The following is a 19,383-nucleotide window of genomic DNA, read 5'->3' as shown; positions in this document are numbered from 1 at the left end:
CAGCTCGTGAGGTTGCGGCAAGAAGATGCCAAGTTCAAAGCCAGTCTCAGTAATTTATCAAAGTCCTAAAAGCAACTCAGCGAGACCATCTCTAAATAAAATATAAAAAGGGGCTGTGGATGTGGCTCAGTGGTTAAGCACCCCTCAGTTCAATTCCTGGTACCAAAAAAAAAAAAAGAATAAAATCAGAACTTTTCCTTATGCCACACACAAAAATTAACTCAAAATGAAAAGGTGTAAATCTTTGTGACCTTGGATTAGGCAATAGTTTCTTAAATCTGACACCTAACGCACAAGCAATCCAAAAAAAAAAGCTAGTTTCTAAGGATAATATCTGCGAGTCAGGATTCCCGATCCAGAGACAATGGCTCTGATGGAATGGAGCCTGAAGGTGTCATCGAGAGTAACTGGAATGAGATTGTTGATAGCTTTGATGACATGAATCTCTGCGAGTACCTCCTTGGTGGCATCTACACCTAGGGTTTTGAGAAGTCCTCTGCCATCCAGCAGCGAGCCATTCTTCCTTGTATCAAGGATTATGATGTGATTGCTAAGGCCCAATCTGGGACTGGGAAAACAGCTACATTTGCCATATCAATTCTCCAGCAGACTGAATTAGATCTAAAGGCCACCCAAGCCTTGGTACTGGCACCCACTCGAGAATTGGCTCAGCAGATACAAAAGGTGTTCATAGCACTAGGAGATTACATGGGTGCCTCCTGTCATGCATGCACTGGGGACACCAATGTACGTGCTGAGGTGCAAAAGTTGCAGATGGAAACTACCCATATCATTGTGGGTACCCCTGGCTGCGTGTTTGATATGCTCAACCGGAGATATCAGTCTCCCAAATGCATTAAGATGTTTGTATTAATTGAAGCTGATGAAATGTTAAGCCGTTGATTCAAGGACCAGATCTACGACATATTCCAGAAGCTCAACAGCAATACCCAGGTGGTTTTGTTGTCAGCAACAATGCCTTCCGATGTGCTTGAGGTGACCAAGAAGTTCATGAGGGACCCCATTCGAATTCTTGTCAAGAAGGAAGAGTTGACCCTGGAGAGTATCTGCCAGTTCTACATCAATGTTGAATGAGAGAAGGGGAAGCTGCACACACTGTGTGACTTGTATGAAACCCTGACCATTACCTAGGCAGTGATCTTCATCAACACCCGAAGGAAGGTTGATTGGCTCACTGAGAAGATGCATGCCTGAGATTTTACTGTCTCTGCCACGCATAGAGACATGGACCAAAAGGAAAGAGATGTGATCCTGAGGAGTTCTGATCTGGCTCTAGCAGAGTATTCACTACCACTGACTTACTGGCCAGAGGCATTGATGTACAGCAAGTTTCTTTAGTCATCAACTATGACCTTCCTACCAACAGGGAAAACTATATCCACAGAATTGGTGGAGGTGAGCGTTTTGGCCATAAGGGTGTGGCTATTAACATGGTGACAGAAGAAGACAAGAGGACTCTCCGAGACATCGAGACCTTCTACAACACCTCCATTGAAGAGATGCACCTTAATGTTGCTGACCTCATCTGAGAGGGGCTGACCTGCTACCTAGCTCCAGTCAGGGTTCAATCCAGGGGGCTAAGGAGCAGCTGGAAGAGGGAGAGAAGGGAGCCAAGGGATGAACATCTTGTCATTTTTTTTTTCTTTTAATGAATGTCACTTTTTGAGGCAAAAAAAAAAAAATTTTAGACTACACAAAATTTAAAACTTTTGTGCTTCAAAGAACACAATCAAGAAGTAAAAAAGAATCCCAGAACAGGAGATATTTGCAAATCCTGTACCTGATAAGGAACTATATTTAAACAAAGAACTATTATAAGTCAATAATAAAGACGTAATACAATTTAAAAATGGGCAAAGGGTCTGTTCTAGATAGACATTTCTACAACCAAGATATAGAAAAGGCCAACAAGTACATGAAAAGATGCACAATATCATTAAGTAATTAGGAGGTAGAAATCAACACCACTTTCACATCCACTAGAAAGGCTATAATCATAGACAGATCATAACAACTGTTGGCAAGGATGCAAAGAAACTGGAACCCTCATTTACTGCTACTGGGAATGTAAAATGGTGCAGCCACTTGAGAAAATATTCTTCAAAAAAGGTCTTCATAATGTTAAATAGTTACTACATGATCCAGCAATTTTACTTCCAGTTATCTACTCAAGAGCAAGAAAAACATGTTCACACAATCTGTACATAAACATGCATAACTTCAAGACTCAAACAGCCCAAACCAACCTAAATGTCCATTAATTGACAAATGTATACTGGTGGTATATACATACAATGGAACATTACCCATAAAAGGGGATGGAGTTCTGATATATAAAACACGAAATGAACCCTGAAAACATGCTGTCAAAGAAGGCTAACGCTAAAGTCATATATTGTATTGATTTCCACCTCCTAATTACTTAATGATATTGTTCATCTTTTCATGCACTTGTTGGCCTTTTCTATATCTTGGTTGTAGAAATATCTATCTAGACAGACCCTTTGCCCATTTTTAAATTGTATTACATACATATTGTATGATGCCAATTTAATGAATTCTTCAGGATAGGCAAATTTATACAAAGAAAGTGGATTAGTGGTTTCCATAGGATAAAAGGAAGGAGACCAGACAGGGAGAAATGGAGAATGACTACTAAAGTATAGGGTTTCTTTTTAAGGTGATAAAAAAAATGTTCTAAAATTGATTATGGTGAGGATAGCAAAATTCTTTGTATATGTTTAAATACCACTGAATTGAATACTTTAAAGGAATGAATTGTATGGTATTATTTTCAATAGAGACATTTTTTTAAAATCCAGTTATATTTACTGTCTTTTCAATAAGCTCTAAGAAGGCAGGGACTTTGTTCATCACATAGAATTCAGTACATAGAATAATACCTAGCACACAGTAGGCACTAAATTATAATCACTAAATAAAAGAATCTACTATGTATTTTAAAGACCTACAAAATTAGCCCAATCTATTGTAACATTTGTCTTCCTGTTTATTTTCTGACCTTCAAAATATATCAGTATCCTGCTGTTACTCCCTGCACTAATTGTGAATGCCAGCAAATTATTCCGTTTTCATTTGATTTTACCAGTCTGCTATATCTGAACAGTTTACCCTTTCTAAAAGATCTAAATCCACTCCTATACTATTAAGTTTCTTCCTTTATCCAATACTGTATAGAGTTGTTTACACATATGGCTACTGAGACTAAAACTGAATCAAATTTAAAATTAAGTTCTCAATCCCATTTCAAGCCTGATATGGTCAGTAGCTACATAGACACATAGACATCAAATATTTCCATTATTGCAGAAAGTTCTATTTAACAGGCTGATGTAATCAACTTATTAGATATCTGCAATGTATTTTTTCATGGGCATCTCCAATGTGTCCAATTCATTCTTCATCTCTTCACCCTCCACCTTCAAATCAACTTTTTAAAATTTTTCTATACTATAGCACTAACTACCCAGTTACCATATCAAAAGTCACCCTAAATTCCTCCTCTCCTTCACCCTGATCTAAATAGCAACCAATTCTTATATAGGTTTTTCTTCATTATTAAAACCTCTTCTATTTCTATTGCTAATATCTGGTTCAAGACCTTATCACTGCCCACCTGGATAACTGCATTAGTCAACAAGTCTTCCTGTCTCTATCCTTCAACTTCTAATGTACAAATCTGGCCATGTAAGTCCTGCCTAATATCTTTTGGTAATACTGCTCTTGGGAATACATGTAAAGCCTTGCATTCCATCATGGCTCCACTTTCAAATCTATTGTAACTAGTTCAATCCTCAGCACCACATAAAAATAAATACATTAATTAAAAGGTTAAAAAATGCCTTAAAAAAATAAAGAAGTAAACTTCTTTATGCTTCCTCCCTCTCCAAATGAACACTACAGACTTCCACCTGGGTATTTATATGTGTTGTTTTCTTCTCTTAGACTTTAAGCTTATAGTAAGGAGGGAAAGACTTTATCAGATTCATCTTTATAAACCCAGCAAAATTCAAATGTTTACTATAAATATGTAAGACCTTCCAAAACAAGAAGTCTATGAGAATATTCAATAGGTATAAATGAAAACCATATTCAAGGGCTAGGGTTGTGGGTTCAGTAGCAGAGCACTTGCCTAGCATGTGTAAGGCACTGGGTTTGATTCTCAGCATCACATATAAATAAGTAAATAAAGGTCCATCAATAAAAAAAATATATATTAAAAAATATATATATTTAGCCTCCATACCCTGTGTAACTCTACACACTCTTAAGTGCACGCTGAGATTGCTAAAATTGTCTAGGTGAATAAGGTATATTTCAAAAGGTAGTTTATTCTCACAATTGATTTAAAGAGAAGCTTCTGGTCCCTAGACAGGAACTTGAACTCAGAAGATTGTTCCTCATGACTTTATTCCTTTCTCTTTCTTGAATTTATATTTACAGGAAGCATTCTTTTTTTTTTTTTTTTAGAGAGAGAGAGAATTTTAATATTTATTTTTTAGGTATTGGCGGACACAACACCTTTGTTTTGTATGTGGTGCTGAGGATAGAACCTGGGCTGCACCCACGCCCACTAGGCAAGCGCGCTACAACTTGAGCCATATCCCCAGCCCTACAGGAAGCATTCTTAAACTTGTTTTTTTGTTGTTGTTGTTTTGTTTTATTTTGCACCAAGGATCCCTCCCTGGTAAAGTGTATGTACCCCCCAACCCCTTTCTCAGAATGCTTTTAAAATGCATTAAATAAAATGAAAGGACTACAAAGAAAGCAAATTTATAATATTCAATTCTAAACATATTTTAAAATTTAATAATAATGTATTTGTCCCCTTGTTAAAACAGCAAATAGGATATAGCATAAGGTATAAGAGCAACCATCATGATGAGCAAAAACAGATTAATACAATTGCAATTATAAGTTAACAGAAGGTAAAATATTTGTGATCTTTTAATTATAGTCATGAATACTGCTAATACAATGGGCCTTTATAATTGAAAGAACTGCTCAATTTGTTAGACATTAGTGAAAATGAATGTGACTTTTCTCCCAAAGCATATTCACACACTCCTACAACTCCTTGTTAATTTCTGGCTTAATGAAATAAATAGAAATATCAAGGATGACACTATGGATTATAAGATATGTCTAGCACAAGTTAATGTTATTAACTACGTTTACTTTTCTTTTTTTTTCTTTTCTTGGTCCTAGACTGAACCCAGAGGTGCTTTACCACTGAATAACATCTCCATCGCTTTTTATTTCTTGAGACAGGCTCTAGCTAAGTTGTTGAGGCTGACCTTGAACTTGTGATCCTCCTTCCTGCCTCAGCCTCCTCAGTTGCTAGGATTGCAGGGCATGCGCCATCGTACCTGGATTTACTTTCCTTTTTAACATTTTGACATCTGCTAAAATTTCATTTTGTTTTAGGCTTGATGGAATATTAAAATAAGACTTCAGTAACAAACCTCTATGATATGTACTTTTTTGGGGGGAGGGGGGTGGGGAACTGGGGATTGAACTCAGTGGCACTCAACTATTGAGCCACACCCCTCGCCCTATTTTGTGTTTTATTTAGAGACAGGTACTCAGTTGCTTAGCACCTCACTTTTTGTTGAGGCTGGCTTTGAACTCGAGGTCCTCCTGTCTCAGCCTCCCAAGCTGCTGGGATTACCGTGGGCCACTACCCCCAGCATATGTACATATTTGATGTTTCATTTTGTACATGCTTGGGTGGGGTTAAAAGAGGAAAACGTGGAAGCTAAAGAAGGAAAAGGATTTACTCATGAAAATCAAAGAGACAGCAATAGATCATAGGGTCAGAGGAGGGGAGGGAGGGAGGAAGTGCAGGGTAGTGATATTGACCAAATTATTCTGTTATATTTTGCACGTAAGAATACTTAACAACAAATCCCACCATTATGTATAACTATAATGCACCAATAAAAAATGTGGAGGGGGGGAGTTCTCATTCAACAACAAAAGGAGGAAAAAAAGGGAAAAAAGTGATTAATACCTTGTCACCCTCACCCTAGAGCTAGACTCATGATGGCAGTAGCTATACATGATTGACCAACACACTCATACTGATACTGAAAATGTTCATTTTATAAAAACTACCAATTTGAGTTGTGATATACTGGGGCTGGGGTTTGTGGCTCAGCGGCAGAGTGCTTGCCCAGCACAAGTGAGGCACTGGGTTCAAACCTCAACACCACATAAAAATGAAATACACATAGTATGTCCACCTACAACTAAAAAATAAATATTTTTTTAAAAAGAACTGTCATACAGGGGCTGGGATTGTAGCTCAGCAGTAGAGCGCTCGCCTAGCACGTGCAAGACCCTGGGTTCGATCCTCTGCACCACATAAAAAAATAAATAAAATAAAGGTATTGTGTCCAACTACAACAAAAAAATATTAAAAAAAAAAAAAGAACTGTGATACATATGAGCACATACCTGTAATAATTCCAGGGTCATGGGAATATTCTTAAGCTCTTTCAGCAAATCCAATGCTCCAGCCTATAAAATAGAATAATTTTATATTAAATTCCCATAACACTGAAGCAGGGACAAGCCAACTAAATCATTTACAATGGCTCATTAATTCATGTGAGAACAAAGATAAACATATGCATAAACACATACACAGTATCTCTCAAATGAGGGTTGAAACTCATTAGAAGATCATAAAATTCACTTATGGATCCTAAGTTATCACCAGTACTTTTGAAGTAGTTGATAGGGACAATTTTGTGAAAGTATTTGTTTATATGTGTATTCTGAACAGAAATATAAAATTTCCAAATTTCCATGGAGACTACCTGCCTGAGAAAGGAACCAACCTTGAGAAAGTGAGAGTGAGGTCCAAAGATGCTGCAGCCTCTCTATCATTCACCCATGTACAGAAAGTGTAGTAAAGGTTATCTCTGCTAAAATCCTTTTTGTTATTATTTTTTAATTTGTTTTAATTAGTTATACCTGACAGTAGAATGCATTTATGCATTTTGATATATCATACATAGATGAGATATAATTTCTCATTTTTCTGAGTGTACATGTTGCAGAATCATATTGATCATGTATTCACATACATACATACAGTAATAACATCTGTTTCATTCTACTATCCTTCCTATCCCCACATCCCCTCCCCTCCCCTCCCTTCACTTCCCTCTACCTAATCTAAGGTAACTCTATTCTTCTCTAGTGCCCCCGCCTTATTGTGAATTAGCATCCGGAGAGAAAACATTCGGCCTTTGGTTTTGTAGGACTGGTTTATTTTGCTTAGCATGATATTCTCCAACTCCAATCTTAAAAATCTAGTATCTCAGTCTGTCACAAGAACACACTATTTTCCTGGTTCCTGCAAAGTAGATAAGAACTGAATCTGAAAGAAAATTCAAAATTAAGATCTATGATAAGCCTATAATCCTATCCATTCTCAATTCTCATCTGAAGTCAAAAGCTTTACCACGAAAGATGATAGAGGGAAGAAATAAGAGGACTCATGGTAGAATAACAGAAAGCACCTAAATTTAAGAAAGGATGAGAACCAAGAGTACCACCTATAGTTTTTGGCCAAACATTTCAATTGGATACTTATTTAATATCATATTTCATCTCATACATGCACTTAATCATATTTCATTTAGAGTAATATACTTAATATACTATATTTAAACACATCATCAACTAGCAATAAAGGAAAAACTATTAAATTATGATACAAGTTTCTTAAAACTATTTTTAATTTTTGCTTACTAAAAGAATTTTTTAGACTTGACATTTTTTTTTTAAATATTTATTTTTTTTTAGTTATCGGCAGACACAACATCTTTGTTGGTATGTGGTGCTGAGGATCGAACCCGGGCCGCACGCATGCCAGATGAGCACGCTACCGCTTGAGCCACATCCCCAGCCCCTAGACTTGAAATTTTTAATCATGTCACTTTTTATATATATAAAATTAAAAATGAGCAAAACAAACTGGCTAAAGCATTCATTAAACTACTTCACATTCAGAATTAGATGCTTATGAATCCTTTTTTTTTTCACTCAGATTCAACATATTTGTTTTTAGCCCCCAAAGAATTTTATCAAAATACTAGTAATTCATAAAAGAATGCATAAAAGGGATAAGACCATTAGCCCTCAGGCTGCCTTTGTAGTGTGTAGAGCAATTTTTCACTTCTACTGCTGTTCATAAACATTTAGTCCCTCAGGGTTCAAGAGTGCTCCACTAACGTCTCTCAGATTTTCTTCCATTCCACAGGTTATGATACTGGGTTTGATGTTCTGCTTGTGAAAGTACATCACAAATGTCATCTTGTCAACAATACTGGTAAAATCATGCTTTTCAAAATAACTAAAATCTGAAGACTAGGTATCTTACAAATCAACAAAACACAGCATATGGGGAGGTGGGGGGAATCCCAGAGCATGCCCCTCACTACATACCATGAAGGAACAAGCAAGAACTTTCATGATATGCTATTTCCTAAATAAAAATCAAATAAAGGCTTCCATCTACGTAATTGCTCCATTTGAAGTTGATTCACAGAATAAAACAACAATAACTTTTCTTCTGGCAACATAAATAAAGTTCATTTTATTTCATTTATTTTTTTCTTTTTTGTGTGGTGCTAGGGATTGAACTCAGGGGCTTGCACATGCTGGACAAGCTCTCTACCACTGAGAATATATCCCCAGCCCCCTTTCTATTTTATTGTATTTTGAGACAGGTTCTCCCTAAGTTGCCCAACCTGACCTCCAACTTGCAATCCTCCTGTCTCAGCCTCCCAAGTAGCTGGGATTACAGACATGCACCACAGTATTCAGCTAGATCATTTTAACTTAATTTAGTATCTCATAAATAAAATTTTAAGTTCAACAGGAATGACAAAACAGGTTATTACAAAGGGTTTTAATAATTCATTGCTTCCAGATACCTTCTGATCTTAAAATGCTATAAATTCTTTTTATTCAGAGGCACTGAAAAACTGTTAGAAAACTAACATCAACTTATAATTTATTATTAAACAAAAATTTCTACAGCATTACACTATGGGGAGCAACTGAGGTCTTCAACTGCTTATATGCAAATCCCAAGTCCAAAAACTTTCAAAAATCCAAAAAGTTATAGATTTTTCATAGGATTTTAATAACCCATTTGGTAGCAAAACCTAATCTCAGCAGATGTAAAGTTATTTATATTCTACTTACCTACTTAATGTAAGAGTACTACATTTCACTATGGAAATGTTAATATCTGATTACTAAAAACTGCCCAGATTTAATTAGAGGGTGTTACATAATATGACAGACCATATTATTTTATAAAATCTGAAAAAATTGAATTCCTTAATATATCAGACCACAAGGGCTTTAACAGATTGTGGACCTGTGTCCTTTATATACCAAGGGCATTACTCCTACCCACATCTCTACTGACTTTCTGACCCATTTCTGACTACAGATCAATTAGAAAGGAAGAAAAAAAAATTATACTTCTAGGATTTTCTTAAAAAGGAGTCTCTCTCCTGAGGCTTATATAATGCCATCTGGCATACTTAAAGTTGATTCTTCTAACACATCAGCAATATGACATTTGGTTTAGGTTGTTTGCCAAGTAGAAGCAGTAGATTGCATTAATTTCATTACTTTCCTTTCTATTCAGGCCTCTTTAATGAGACTGGTTTTTAAGATATATCTTGGCAGTAAGAAAAAAGCTACATTAACACATAAAAAACTATGACCCTTTTCTCATAATTACACTGTTTTCTAACCATCTGAGACAATATTTCAGTGCTGAAGATGTAGCTTAGATATAGAAAGTTTGCCCAGCATGCACAAGGCCCTGGGTTCAACTCCCAGTAGTAGTAGTAGTAGTAATAATGATAATAATAATAATAATATTTCACTTAAGTTTCTTTAAGAAACAACTATGATGATCTGAATGAGTGAAACTGGCAGAAAGCAGATGATTATTGCCATTAATTTAGTGACAACAACCTTAGGTATTTACTGTATGCCAGGTAGTGTATGAAATACTTTACATGTATTATTTCATTCCACCTTCATATTAAATACTATGGACACAGGAAATCTGGTATCTTCACTTTGCAGATAAAAAAAAATGGAAACAAGAAATGTTAAGAAACTTGAACGAGGTCATATGATTACTAAATAGAAAAGGTGAGACTTACCTCATTTCTATCAAATTATACTCCATTGCCTCTCAATAAATACTGATTACACTATGTACCAAGTGCTGCTCTGTTCCAAGCCAAGGATACAGCAGTGCACAAGATAGAAATCCTTTTAACTTCAGGAAATTTTATTTTATTTTGATGCTGGGGTCTGAACCCAGGGCCTGACACTCTGCCACTGAGCTATTATACATATGAGTCCCAGGCAATTTTAAAATGAACAAAAATCTTTTGAGTATCTACTTCAAATGCTCAATTATAAAGGGGTAAAGAAAAGAAAAACAACTTAAACCCAGAAATGGCAACTGACTTGCCCAATGTCACTCCGGTGGGTAGTATAACAGCAAATACAAGAACTATAGTCTTCTGACTCTCACATTTCCACTTCCCATTCTACTACTCCACCAGTGCTACTGGCAGTACTGCTCTGTGAACTCAAGTGAACAGCATTATCAAACAAGAAGCTGCATTCTAGGGCTGGGGTTGTAAGCTCAGTGGTACAGCACTTGCCTAGCATTTGTGAGGCACTGGGTTCACTCCCCAGCACCACAAATAAATAAATAAAGTTCTATCAACAACTTAAAAAAAAGAAGTTTTTTTAAAGAAAAAGAAGCTGCATTCTATCCTTTCCCAATCATCACTTGCCTCCAAATGTCAAGCTGATTATATTGCAACATGTCTTATAGATAATGATGCAAGAGAGAGAAAGACTTGACTCTATTACTTCCAAAGTCATATATTTAGTTCTCAATACTGGCTGAAAACTAAGCTATAGCTATCATACTATTTTATTACACCGTGGGTGCTTCTGTTAACAGAAATAAGTGCTTTTATAAAACACAGTATTCAAATTTGTACTGAGTGCCCAGTATGTACAAGACTATAAGATACAAACATTCCTCTCAAGGAGATTTAAAAAGGGAACAAGAAAGGCCTTAAAAAGTAAGAACATGGCTATATATTCAAATCCATACTCTTGTTTTCTAATTATATGACCTTGGGAATGTTACTTGTCCCCATTAAACTTCAACTTCTTTATAAGCATAACACACTGACATGAGTAGGCAAAATAATCAAATGAGACAACAGATGAAGTATCAAAATAGAGAGGGCCTGACATATAGGAGACCGTTAATAGAAGTGCAAAGATATAAAATTTATTTCTACCATAAAGAGCCATAAGGCAGCATTTTAAGTGAGCATATTTAAGTTCAATCAATTCAAACACTTTTCAGGATTTAAGATAAGACTGCAAGGTTAAAAAAATTAAGATGTTATTCACATTTTAAAAAATAAAATACTAAATTATAAATTTGAGTTATAGCTCAGAAACATTACTATAAAACTAGGAATTCTAATTTCACTATACCATCTCAAACTTATAACTACACTACACAAGAAACATAAGCAACAAAACAAAAAATACATAAATTCAACTTCATCAAAATTAAGCTTTTGGGGGGCTGGGGCTGGGGCTCAGTGGCAAAGCGCTCGCCTAGCATGCAAGAGGCACTGGGTTCGATCCTCAGCACCAAGTAAATGTAAAATAAAGGATCACAAGTTGGAGGTCAGCCCCAGCAACTTAGGGAGACCCTCTCTCAAAGTAAAATATAAAAACAGTACTGGGTTCAATCCCCAGTACCACAAAAAAAAAAAAAAAAAAAAAGTGTCAGTACAGTGGAGTACTAGTCAACAAAAACAATCAAAAAGAAGTCATATTAGCCTTTAAAACATTATATACTAAGTGAAAGAAGCCAGTCATAAAAGACCACATGATTTCACTGATATGAAATTTCCAGAATAGGCAAATACTTACAGACAGAAAGTATATAGTGGTTCTGGCCAGAGTTTTAACCTCCTAAATTCTCATTTTTAGGATAAGAATAATACTTACCTTACAAAACTGTCTGAGCAATAAAAGAGCTAAGGTAGGTAAACACTGTACTTGGCAGAATACTTGGCTGAGTAACAGCATATCATTTATTGTGCTAAGTGTGACATCTACAGTTCTATTAAAACGATACTCAAAAACAGCACTTAAATTTGTCAAGTGAAATAACAACTATTACTCTTCAAGCAAAGTTTCCTTTCATCATATAAAAGTACAAAATACAACACATAAGAGAAAAATCCACACACCACAAGGGGGAAAATCTTCCTTAATTCTACAACCCCCCAAACAACTTCTGAACATTTAGAAAGGTATCTGTGGGTTGATTAGGTACATTAGGGAGAGGGAAGGATTGTCACTCTGACCTTTCTCTTTATTTCATCAGCCTGTCTGAATTTCTAAAGGATAGACAGGAAAACGAAAGAGAAACAAGCAAAAACATTTTTAAAGCCAATTTTACCTTTCTTTGGGAGAGGGGGACAAGTTTTCATACTGGTTAAGTTTTGAACTATCAGAAAACTTATTTGATATGAAAAATTGGACTTGAAGATTATCTGGAGTTTATTCTTATTCTCTCCCAAATGGATTACTAAATATCAATCAGAACTGAAGATAAATACATACTTCTCTTCTTCATACTTGTCCACTAAGGAATTTCTCATTTTAAGAAATATATAATACAAAGAAAGGGAAGATAGAAAAACAAATGCCTAATGTATTAGATGATTAAAGGATACACACATAACCTGAATTAAGTGGAAAAAAAAGCATATATTTTTCTCCCCATGGAAGCTTCTAAGGTGAAAATCTTCAGAACTCCAAGAAGAGAAGAAATCTCCGAATTTCAAAATTTCAAAATAACAGAATGCTAAACCTATCAAATAACCAAAACTCATCACTTGCAGTGAAGAATTAAAAAAACAGCTGAATCAATTTTAAAAAATGGTACAAGTAATATTTGGAACAGAAAACAAACAGGAAATACTTTAAAAGGCCAAACTTGCAAATACAGATTATCAAGGCATAAAATAAAATGCTGGGTAATGCACCTGTTGATGGAAAAAGAGGAACATAGAATGTTTGAAATCTAAAATATTTTGTGTTAACACTAATTCCTAATCTGGTGGTGATGTAGAAAGCATGCTGTACAGTAGAAAACCCGGTTCCTGACTTAATCCAAATTCCACAGTACTTAGTTTAAATAGGAGCACTTAATGTTTGACTTCAGTTATCTGTAAAGCAGATATACCTTACGTACCCACGCTGCATTATGAATCACAAAAGAATTTTGGGCAGATGGTTTGCAACTCTATGTGCTGTGGGCTTGGAGCACCCGTTGTTTTTTTTTTTTTTGTTTGTTTGTTTGTTTTTTTCACAATAGTTTGACATGGAGTTTATTTCAAAAGTGAGAGAAAATGATTTCAGGCATATCCATAGTGAAAATGTTAACAAGGAGAAACACATTCGGGTGAAGACAGTCATGGAAGTTTGGCTAAAAGATGACTCTGAAGCCAAGGGACTGAAAGTGGTACACAGAGGTCCACAAAAAGTAGAAACTGGTTGTATGACGACCTCACACAAATGAGAACACGTTCACATTGACACTCGTCAATAACAAGATAACGACAGCGGCATTGACCATAAGCCACTCAGAAAGTACCCAGAAACATTTATCCAAATCCATCCCTGGTTAGGATGTGTGCTTTAATCACAGCTCTTTTGTACGCCAAGACCCACTTTAAAAAAAAAAAAATAATAATAATAATAATAATGTTTAGCCACTTGCATGAGACGGGCATTTTTTTCCTACCTTTTTAATTGCTAACCAAACCTGTAATGCAGTTTCCGTAACCAAATAGATGTTTAACCCTCTTCAAAAATAAGATCCCGGCGACTGACATTTTAGCCCCTGAGGTCTAAAACCGGTCAGAAGCCTCCCTTGGAGGCAGTTTCTAGTGGCTGACTACCGGCCAGCGCCGAGCGTATTCTTCCCGACAGCGAGAGCTTTCTTGACTCTTGGATTCTTCTGCTACGTAAAGGAGGTTTTACGACCACTAAAGTTTCCAATCAGAAGAGAAGGTGCCCTAATTCCTAACCCGATCAGCCTCACTGCGCTGGACCAACAAGAAGGGACCGAGAACCGGCCTTAACGCCGGCGGCCGGGAGACCGCGCGCCCTCGCCGCGACGCCTTTCCGCGCACTCGGGCGCGGTTGGCGCCGGGTTGCGGCGTCGAAGACTCCAGAGCCGGGTGTGAAGGGCCGAGAGAGCTCTCAGGGCCGCGGCCCGGCCGACGCGGCCTCCCTTTCAGCCCGCGCCCCGCGGCGCTCACCGCGTTCTTCTTCTGCACCATCTTGTCCATCTTCTTGGCAATACGAACCACCTCATCCTCCATGGCTCCCGCAGGTCTTCCCCACGCCCAGCCCGCTGGGGACGGGAAGCGGGCGAAGCTGGCGCTGAGGAGACGAAGGAGAGGAGCTCGACGCCCGGCAAACCGCACTACAGCAGGCCGGGCCTAGGCCCTTCCTCACACACCAGGCCGGCGGCAGCGGCTACAGAGGCGGCGTCAGAGGCTCCTCCCCGTGAAGACAGCGCCGGTCGAACTCGGCGCGCGCCGTGCAGGCACTACCAATCGCCCGCCGATATCGAAGGAGGGGCGGGGCGAGCTGACTCCCGCCAGGCAGGCGTCGACCCAGGCGCCAGCAAAAGGGCGGCGGGCTAGTCACTCCGCCTGGCTCGGGCCAGTAGATACTGGAAGGTGGTGCATTTAGTTGCCGCCTTGGGCTGGGGCTCCGCCTCCTCACGGAGCCGGGGAGTTTCCCCTTCCCGCCCCTCCAGACAACCTGTAATGGTGGAAACCGCCCAGGCACGTGTGTCTCCAAACTGAAACCGGTTCTTAGAAAAGAACTTGGGCGGGCTTTAAAGTTTGTGAGGACCGGGACACTTTCTCCACGGTAGACGGCTGTCGTGAAAAACACTCCCTCATACCCACTGTTACACGTAATTGTATAAAGCGTTTCATAAAAGCTGCATCGTTTCATAGTTACAGGATTCGTCAGCTCTGGAGAACTGAGACCCAATTTTGGAAATAGCAAGTTGAGTATAGTTGAATGACAATTGACAGACACACGATCAAAAGAAACTAAGGCTTCCCTCACCTGCTTATGGAAATCGACCGTCAGTGGTTAGAGACTAACAAAAAGCCTAGGTAGAAAAGGGACAGGCGTGCTGCTAGTAGTGGAACTTATAGGCTCCTTCTAAAGGACTTTGCCTAATTACACCTTTTACAACCAACGCATGCTATTTGCAGTCATAATCCTACTCGAAGTTTAATTATATTCATCAAAATCTACCGCCTAATCATATTTCTATACCGACAGAAGAGATTTTTTTCCTAATTCTGACTCCCTCCTTTGCTGGGTGGGGTGGGGAGACGGAGTAGAATCATTTGGACCATTTCCCTCTTTATTTTATTTATTTTTTAAATTATTTTTCACTACTGACTTCCAACTTAAATTATGGAAAGAATATGAGCAGTACCTGTTTCTATGGTATTTCTTGAATTTGTCTTAATGATTTTTATAAATATTCTGTGTCCGTTCTGAAAAGAATTTATATTCTATGAGGCAAATATGAATTTCTGTATGGACTCATCAGCCAGAAGTTGTATGGGTCCAATATTTATATTCCTGTTTGCTGTCTGCTTTGTGCATCAGTTAATGAATATGTTCTTTTAAAATTCCTTTTAGCCAGGTACTGTGGCCCACACCAGTAATCCCAGCTAGTGGAAAGGCTGGAACAAGGAGGATCCCAAATCTGAGGCTGGCCTGGACAACTTGGTGAGATCCTGTCTCAAAAAAAAAAAAAAAAAAATCATAAGAGCTTGGAATGTAGCTCAGAGCACTGCCTAGCATGTGCAAGGCACTGGGTTCCAAGGGGAAGGCGTGCCTTTAATAATTGTGTCATTTTGGTTCTTCCCCCGCCCCCACCCCCCCATGAATCTGTTCATTGTTTTTTTGTTTTGTTTTGTTTTTTACTGTGGTTACAATGCATATAAAATTTATCATTTTAGGGCTGGGATTGTGGCTCAGAGGTAGATCGCTTGCCTAGCACGTGGAAGGCCCTGGGTTTGATCCTCAGCAACACATAAAAATAAATAAATAAGATAAAGATATTGTGTCCAATTACAACTGAAAGGTAAATATTATAAAAATATCATTTTAGCTATTTTAAAGTGTACAATTCAGTGGTATTTATAAAAATAATAGCCATCTCCACAAGATAGTTCCCAAAATTTTTCCAAAAATGTTCATCACCTCAAAAAGCAGCCCTGTGCCAATTAGACATTCACTCTTGACTCTGTCTTCCTTCCAACCCTTGGCAACCACTACCATTTCATATAATGGAATCAAACAATATGTCACCATTTCTAACTGGCTTCTTTCATTGAGCATAATGTTTTCAAGGTTTACCTACACTGCAGCATGTATCCATATTTCGCTCCTTTTTATGACTGAATAATATTGCATTATGTGTATAAACCATGTTTTGTTTGTTAAACTAACGGACATATGAGTTGCTTCTACTCCAATTTCATTCACATTTTCACTCTTGTAAGTAATGCTGTTCTGAACATTGTTATACAAGCTTTTGCATGAACACCTGTTTTCACTCCTATGGGAAATGTACCTAGAAGTATATATGCTGGATACATATGTACCTTACCAAATGCTGGGTCCTTTTGTAATCTATATTTAAATCGGAAGAACTGTCAATCTGTTGTCCAAGGCAGCTGCACATTTCACATTCCCACTAGCAGTGTACTAGAGATCTGATTATTCCACATCCTTATCAAAAATTGGTTTTGTCCATTTTTTTTAATTTTAACCATCCTAGTAGGTGCTAAGTGGTTTTCTGATTTTAATTTGATTCGCATTTCCCTAACTACCAAAACATAATGTTTGACAAATGTTAATGTATTTGTTGGTCATTTGTATATTTTCTGTGCCTAGTTCTTAACTGAGTTCTCTTTTCCTTGTTGAATTGTAAGAGTTCTTTTTTATATTTTGAACATTAGATATATGATTTGTAAACATTGTTCCCATTCTGTGTTCTCTTGTTAGTGACCATTCTTGTACAAATCTTTCCATTTTATCAAAGTCCAATTCATCTATATATATATATATATATTTTTTTTTGTTACCTTGTGCTCTCAGGGTCGAATCTCAGAAACAATTACCAAATCAAAAGTCATGAAGACTAACCATTGCCATTTTAACAATACTAAGTCTTCCAATCATTTTAAATGAGATGTCTTTCCATTTATTGAAATGTAATTTAATTTTTGGAAATTTTTTTGTAATTTTCAGTGTATGACTTTTTTAACCACTGACTAAATTTATTCGTAAGTATTTTATTTTTTGGAATGATATTACAAATGAAACTGTTTTTTTTAGTTTCCCTTTCAAATTGTTTATTGCTAGTGTACACAAATACAACTAATATTTTGGGGTTATTGTTTTATCCTTTAAATTTGCTAAATTGGCTTATTAGTTCTAATAGATTTTGTTTTTTGTTTTGGTACCGAAGATTGAACTCAGTTGTGCTATGTCACTGAGCTACATACCACCCCTTTTATTTATTTATTTACTTTTATATTTTGATATGGGGGAGTGAACTCAGGGGCTCTTTACCACTGAGTTACATTCCCAGTTCTTTTTAATTTTTAATTTTGAGATAGGATCTCACTAAGTTGCTGAAGCTGACTCCAACTTGTAATCCTTCTGCCTCAGACTCTTAGTGTCTTGGTTTACAGGCATGTAGGACCAAGCCCATACAAGAAAAATAAAACTCTTTGCTTTTATAGCAATTTTTTATTTCCAGTATGTTTTGTCTTTTACTTGTATAGTCACCCCAGCTCACTTTTTGTTGCTATTTTCACAGAACACCTTTTTTTCTATTCTTCTACTTTTAATTTATTTGTAGCTTTAGATCTAAAGGGTGTCTCTTGTAGACATCATATAGTTTTATCTCTTTTTAAAAAAAAAAATCAATTTTACCAATCTCTGCTTTCCAATTGAATAGTTTAATCCTATTATGCGCTAAATGTTTGGGTTCTCATTCCTAAATTTGTATGTTGTAGTCCTACTCTCAAAGTGATAGTATTTGGAGATGGGGACTGGGAGACTATTAGGTTTTGATCAGGTGATCAGGGTGGGACCATCATGATGGGATTAGTGTACTTACAAGAAAAGGGAATTAGCTGGGCATGGTGGCACATGACTGTAATCCCAGTGGCTCAGGAGGCTGAGCCAGGAGGATCCTGAGTTCAAAGCCAGCTTCAGCAAAAGTGAGGTGCTAAGTGACTCAATGAGACTCTGTCTCTAAATAAAATACAAAATAGAGCTAGGGATGTGTCTCAGTGGGCAAGTGGCCCTGAATTCAATCCCATGTACCCGTCCCTATTGGGAAAAGTATAAACGGCAGCCATACCCCAGAGAAAAAACCCCAACATGGCGCCTAAGCACCTCTTCTTCCTACCTTCTTCTTTTCTGCAGTGGCGCGAAAAGTTCCCGCCTGTGTGAACTCTCCCGCCGGCGCCAATTTCAAATCTCGCTGGCGGGGAACCTTAGCCCCAATGAGAACTAACTCCTGGGCTCCGGAGCTGATATCTGAAAGAACTTGCCAATAAACAGGTTGCCTGCCATTTATCTAAGCCCTACCATCTCCCCCTTAGTTCTATATAAGCACACTGCTTTTTGCAATAAAATTGGAATTCTCCCGGCAAAGTGTCTTTGCGTGGGGAATTCTTTCAGTCCCCCCCTCAAAAAAAAAAAAAAAAAAGAAGAAAGAAAGAAAAAAGAAAAGGAAGAAAGACCTCTCCATAAGCACACATGAAGAAAGACTACATGGATACACAGTGAAAAGGAGGCATGTACAAGCCAGGAAGTAGGTTCTCAATAGATGCTAAATCTACCTGCACCTTCAACTTCTAGACTCCAGAACTGTGAGAAACAAATTTCTGTTGTTTTGCTTACCCAGACCATTATATTTTGGTATAGCAGCCCAAGTAGACTAAGTCAGATCTATCTAAAGTGATTGCTAATACAGATTCTACCAAGCCGAGAGAAATGGGAAGGCAAGGAGGAAGAAGGGCAGATAAACAATTGCAGGGCACCCCAAGCAAAGAAAGATGACTTTGTTTGTCTATGGATTCCTTTAGTTCATTGAGGCATATTTAC

The 19,383-nt window shown here is 37.4% G+C and overlaps 1 protein-coding gene and 1 pseudogene across 1 annotated transcript in view; one reads left to right on the top strand and one right to left on the bottom strand.

The window, feature by feature from the left end:
- Tcea1 (transcription elongation factor A1) overlaps nt 1–14,709 on the bottom strand; it is a 40,807-nt gene extending 26,098 nt beyond the window's left edge. The window contains exons 1-2 of the mRNA XM_027932845.2: nt 14,475–14,709; nt 6,502–6,564 (exon numbers count right to left, since the gene is read on the bottom strand). Of these exons, the coding sequence (XP_027788646.1) occupies nt 6,502–6,564; nt 14,475–14,537 (126 nt within the window). The 5' untranslated portion in view covers nt 14,538–14,709. The remainder of the gene's footprint in view (nt 1–6,501; nt 6,565–14,474) is intronic.
- LOC114090556 (eukaryotic initiation factor 4A-I-like) lies at nt 332–1,550 on the top strand (annotated as a pseudogene).
- Nucleotides 14,710–19,383: the final 4,674 nt, after the last annotated feature.

This window comes from Marmota flaviventris, chromosome 15 (assembly GCF_047511675.1).
Source record: "Marmota flaviventris isolate mMarFla1 chromosome 15, mMarFla1.hap1, whole genome shotgun sequence".
In the NCBI taxonomy this organism is placed as follows: domain Eukaryota; kingdom Metazoa; phylum Chordata; class Mammalia; order Rodentia; family Sciuridae; genus Marmota; species Marmota flaviventris.
This window is presented reverse-complemented; position numbering and strand designations above follow the sequence as displayed.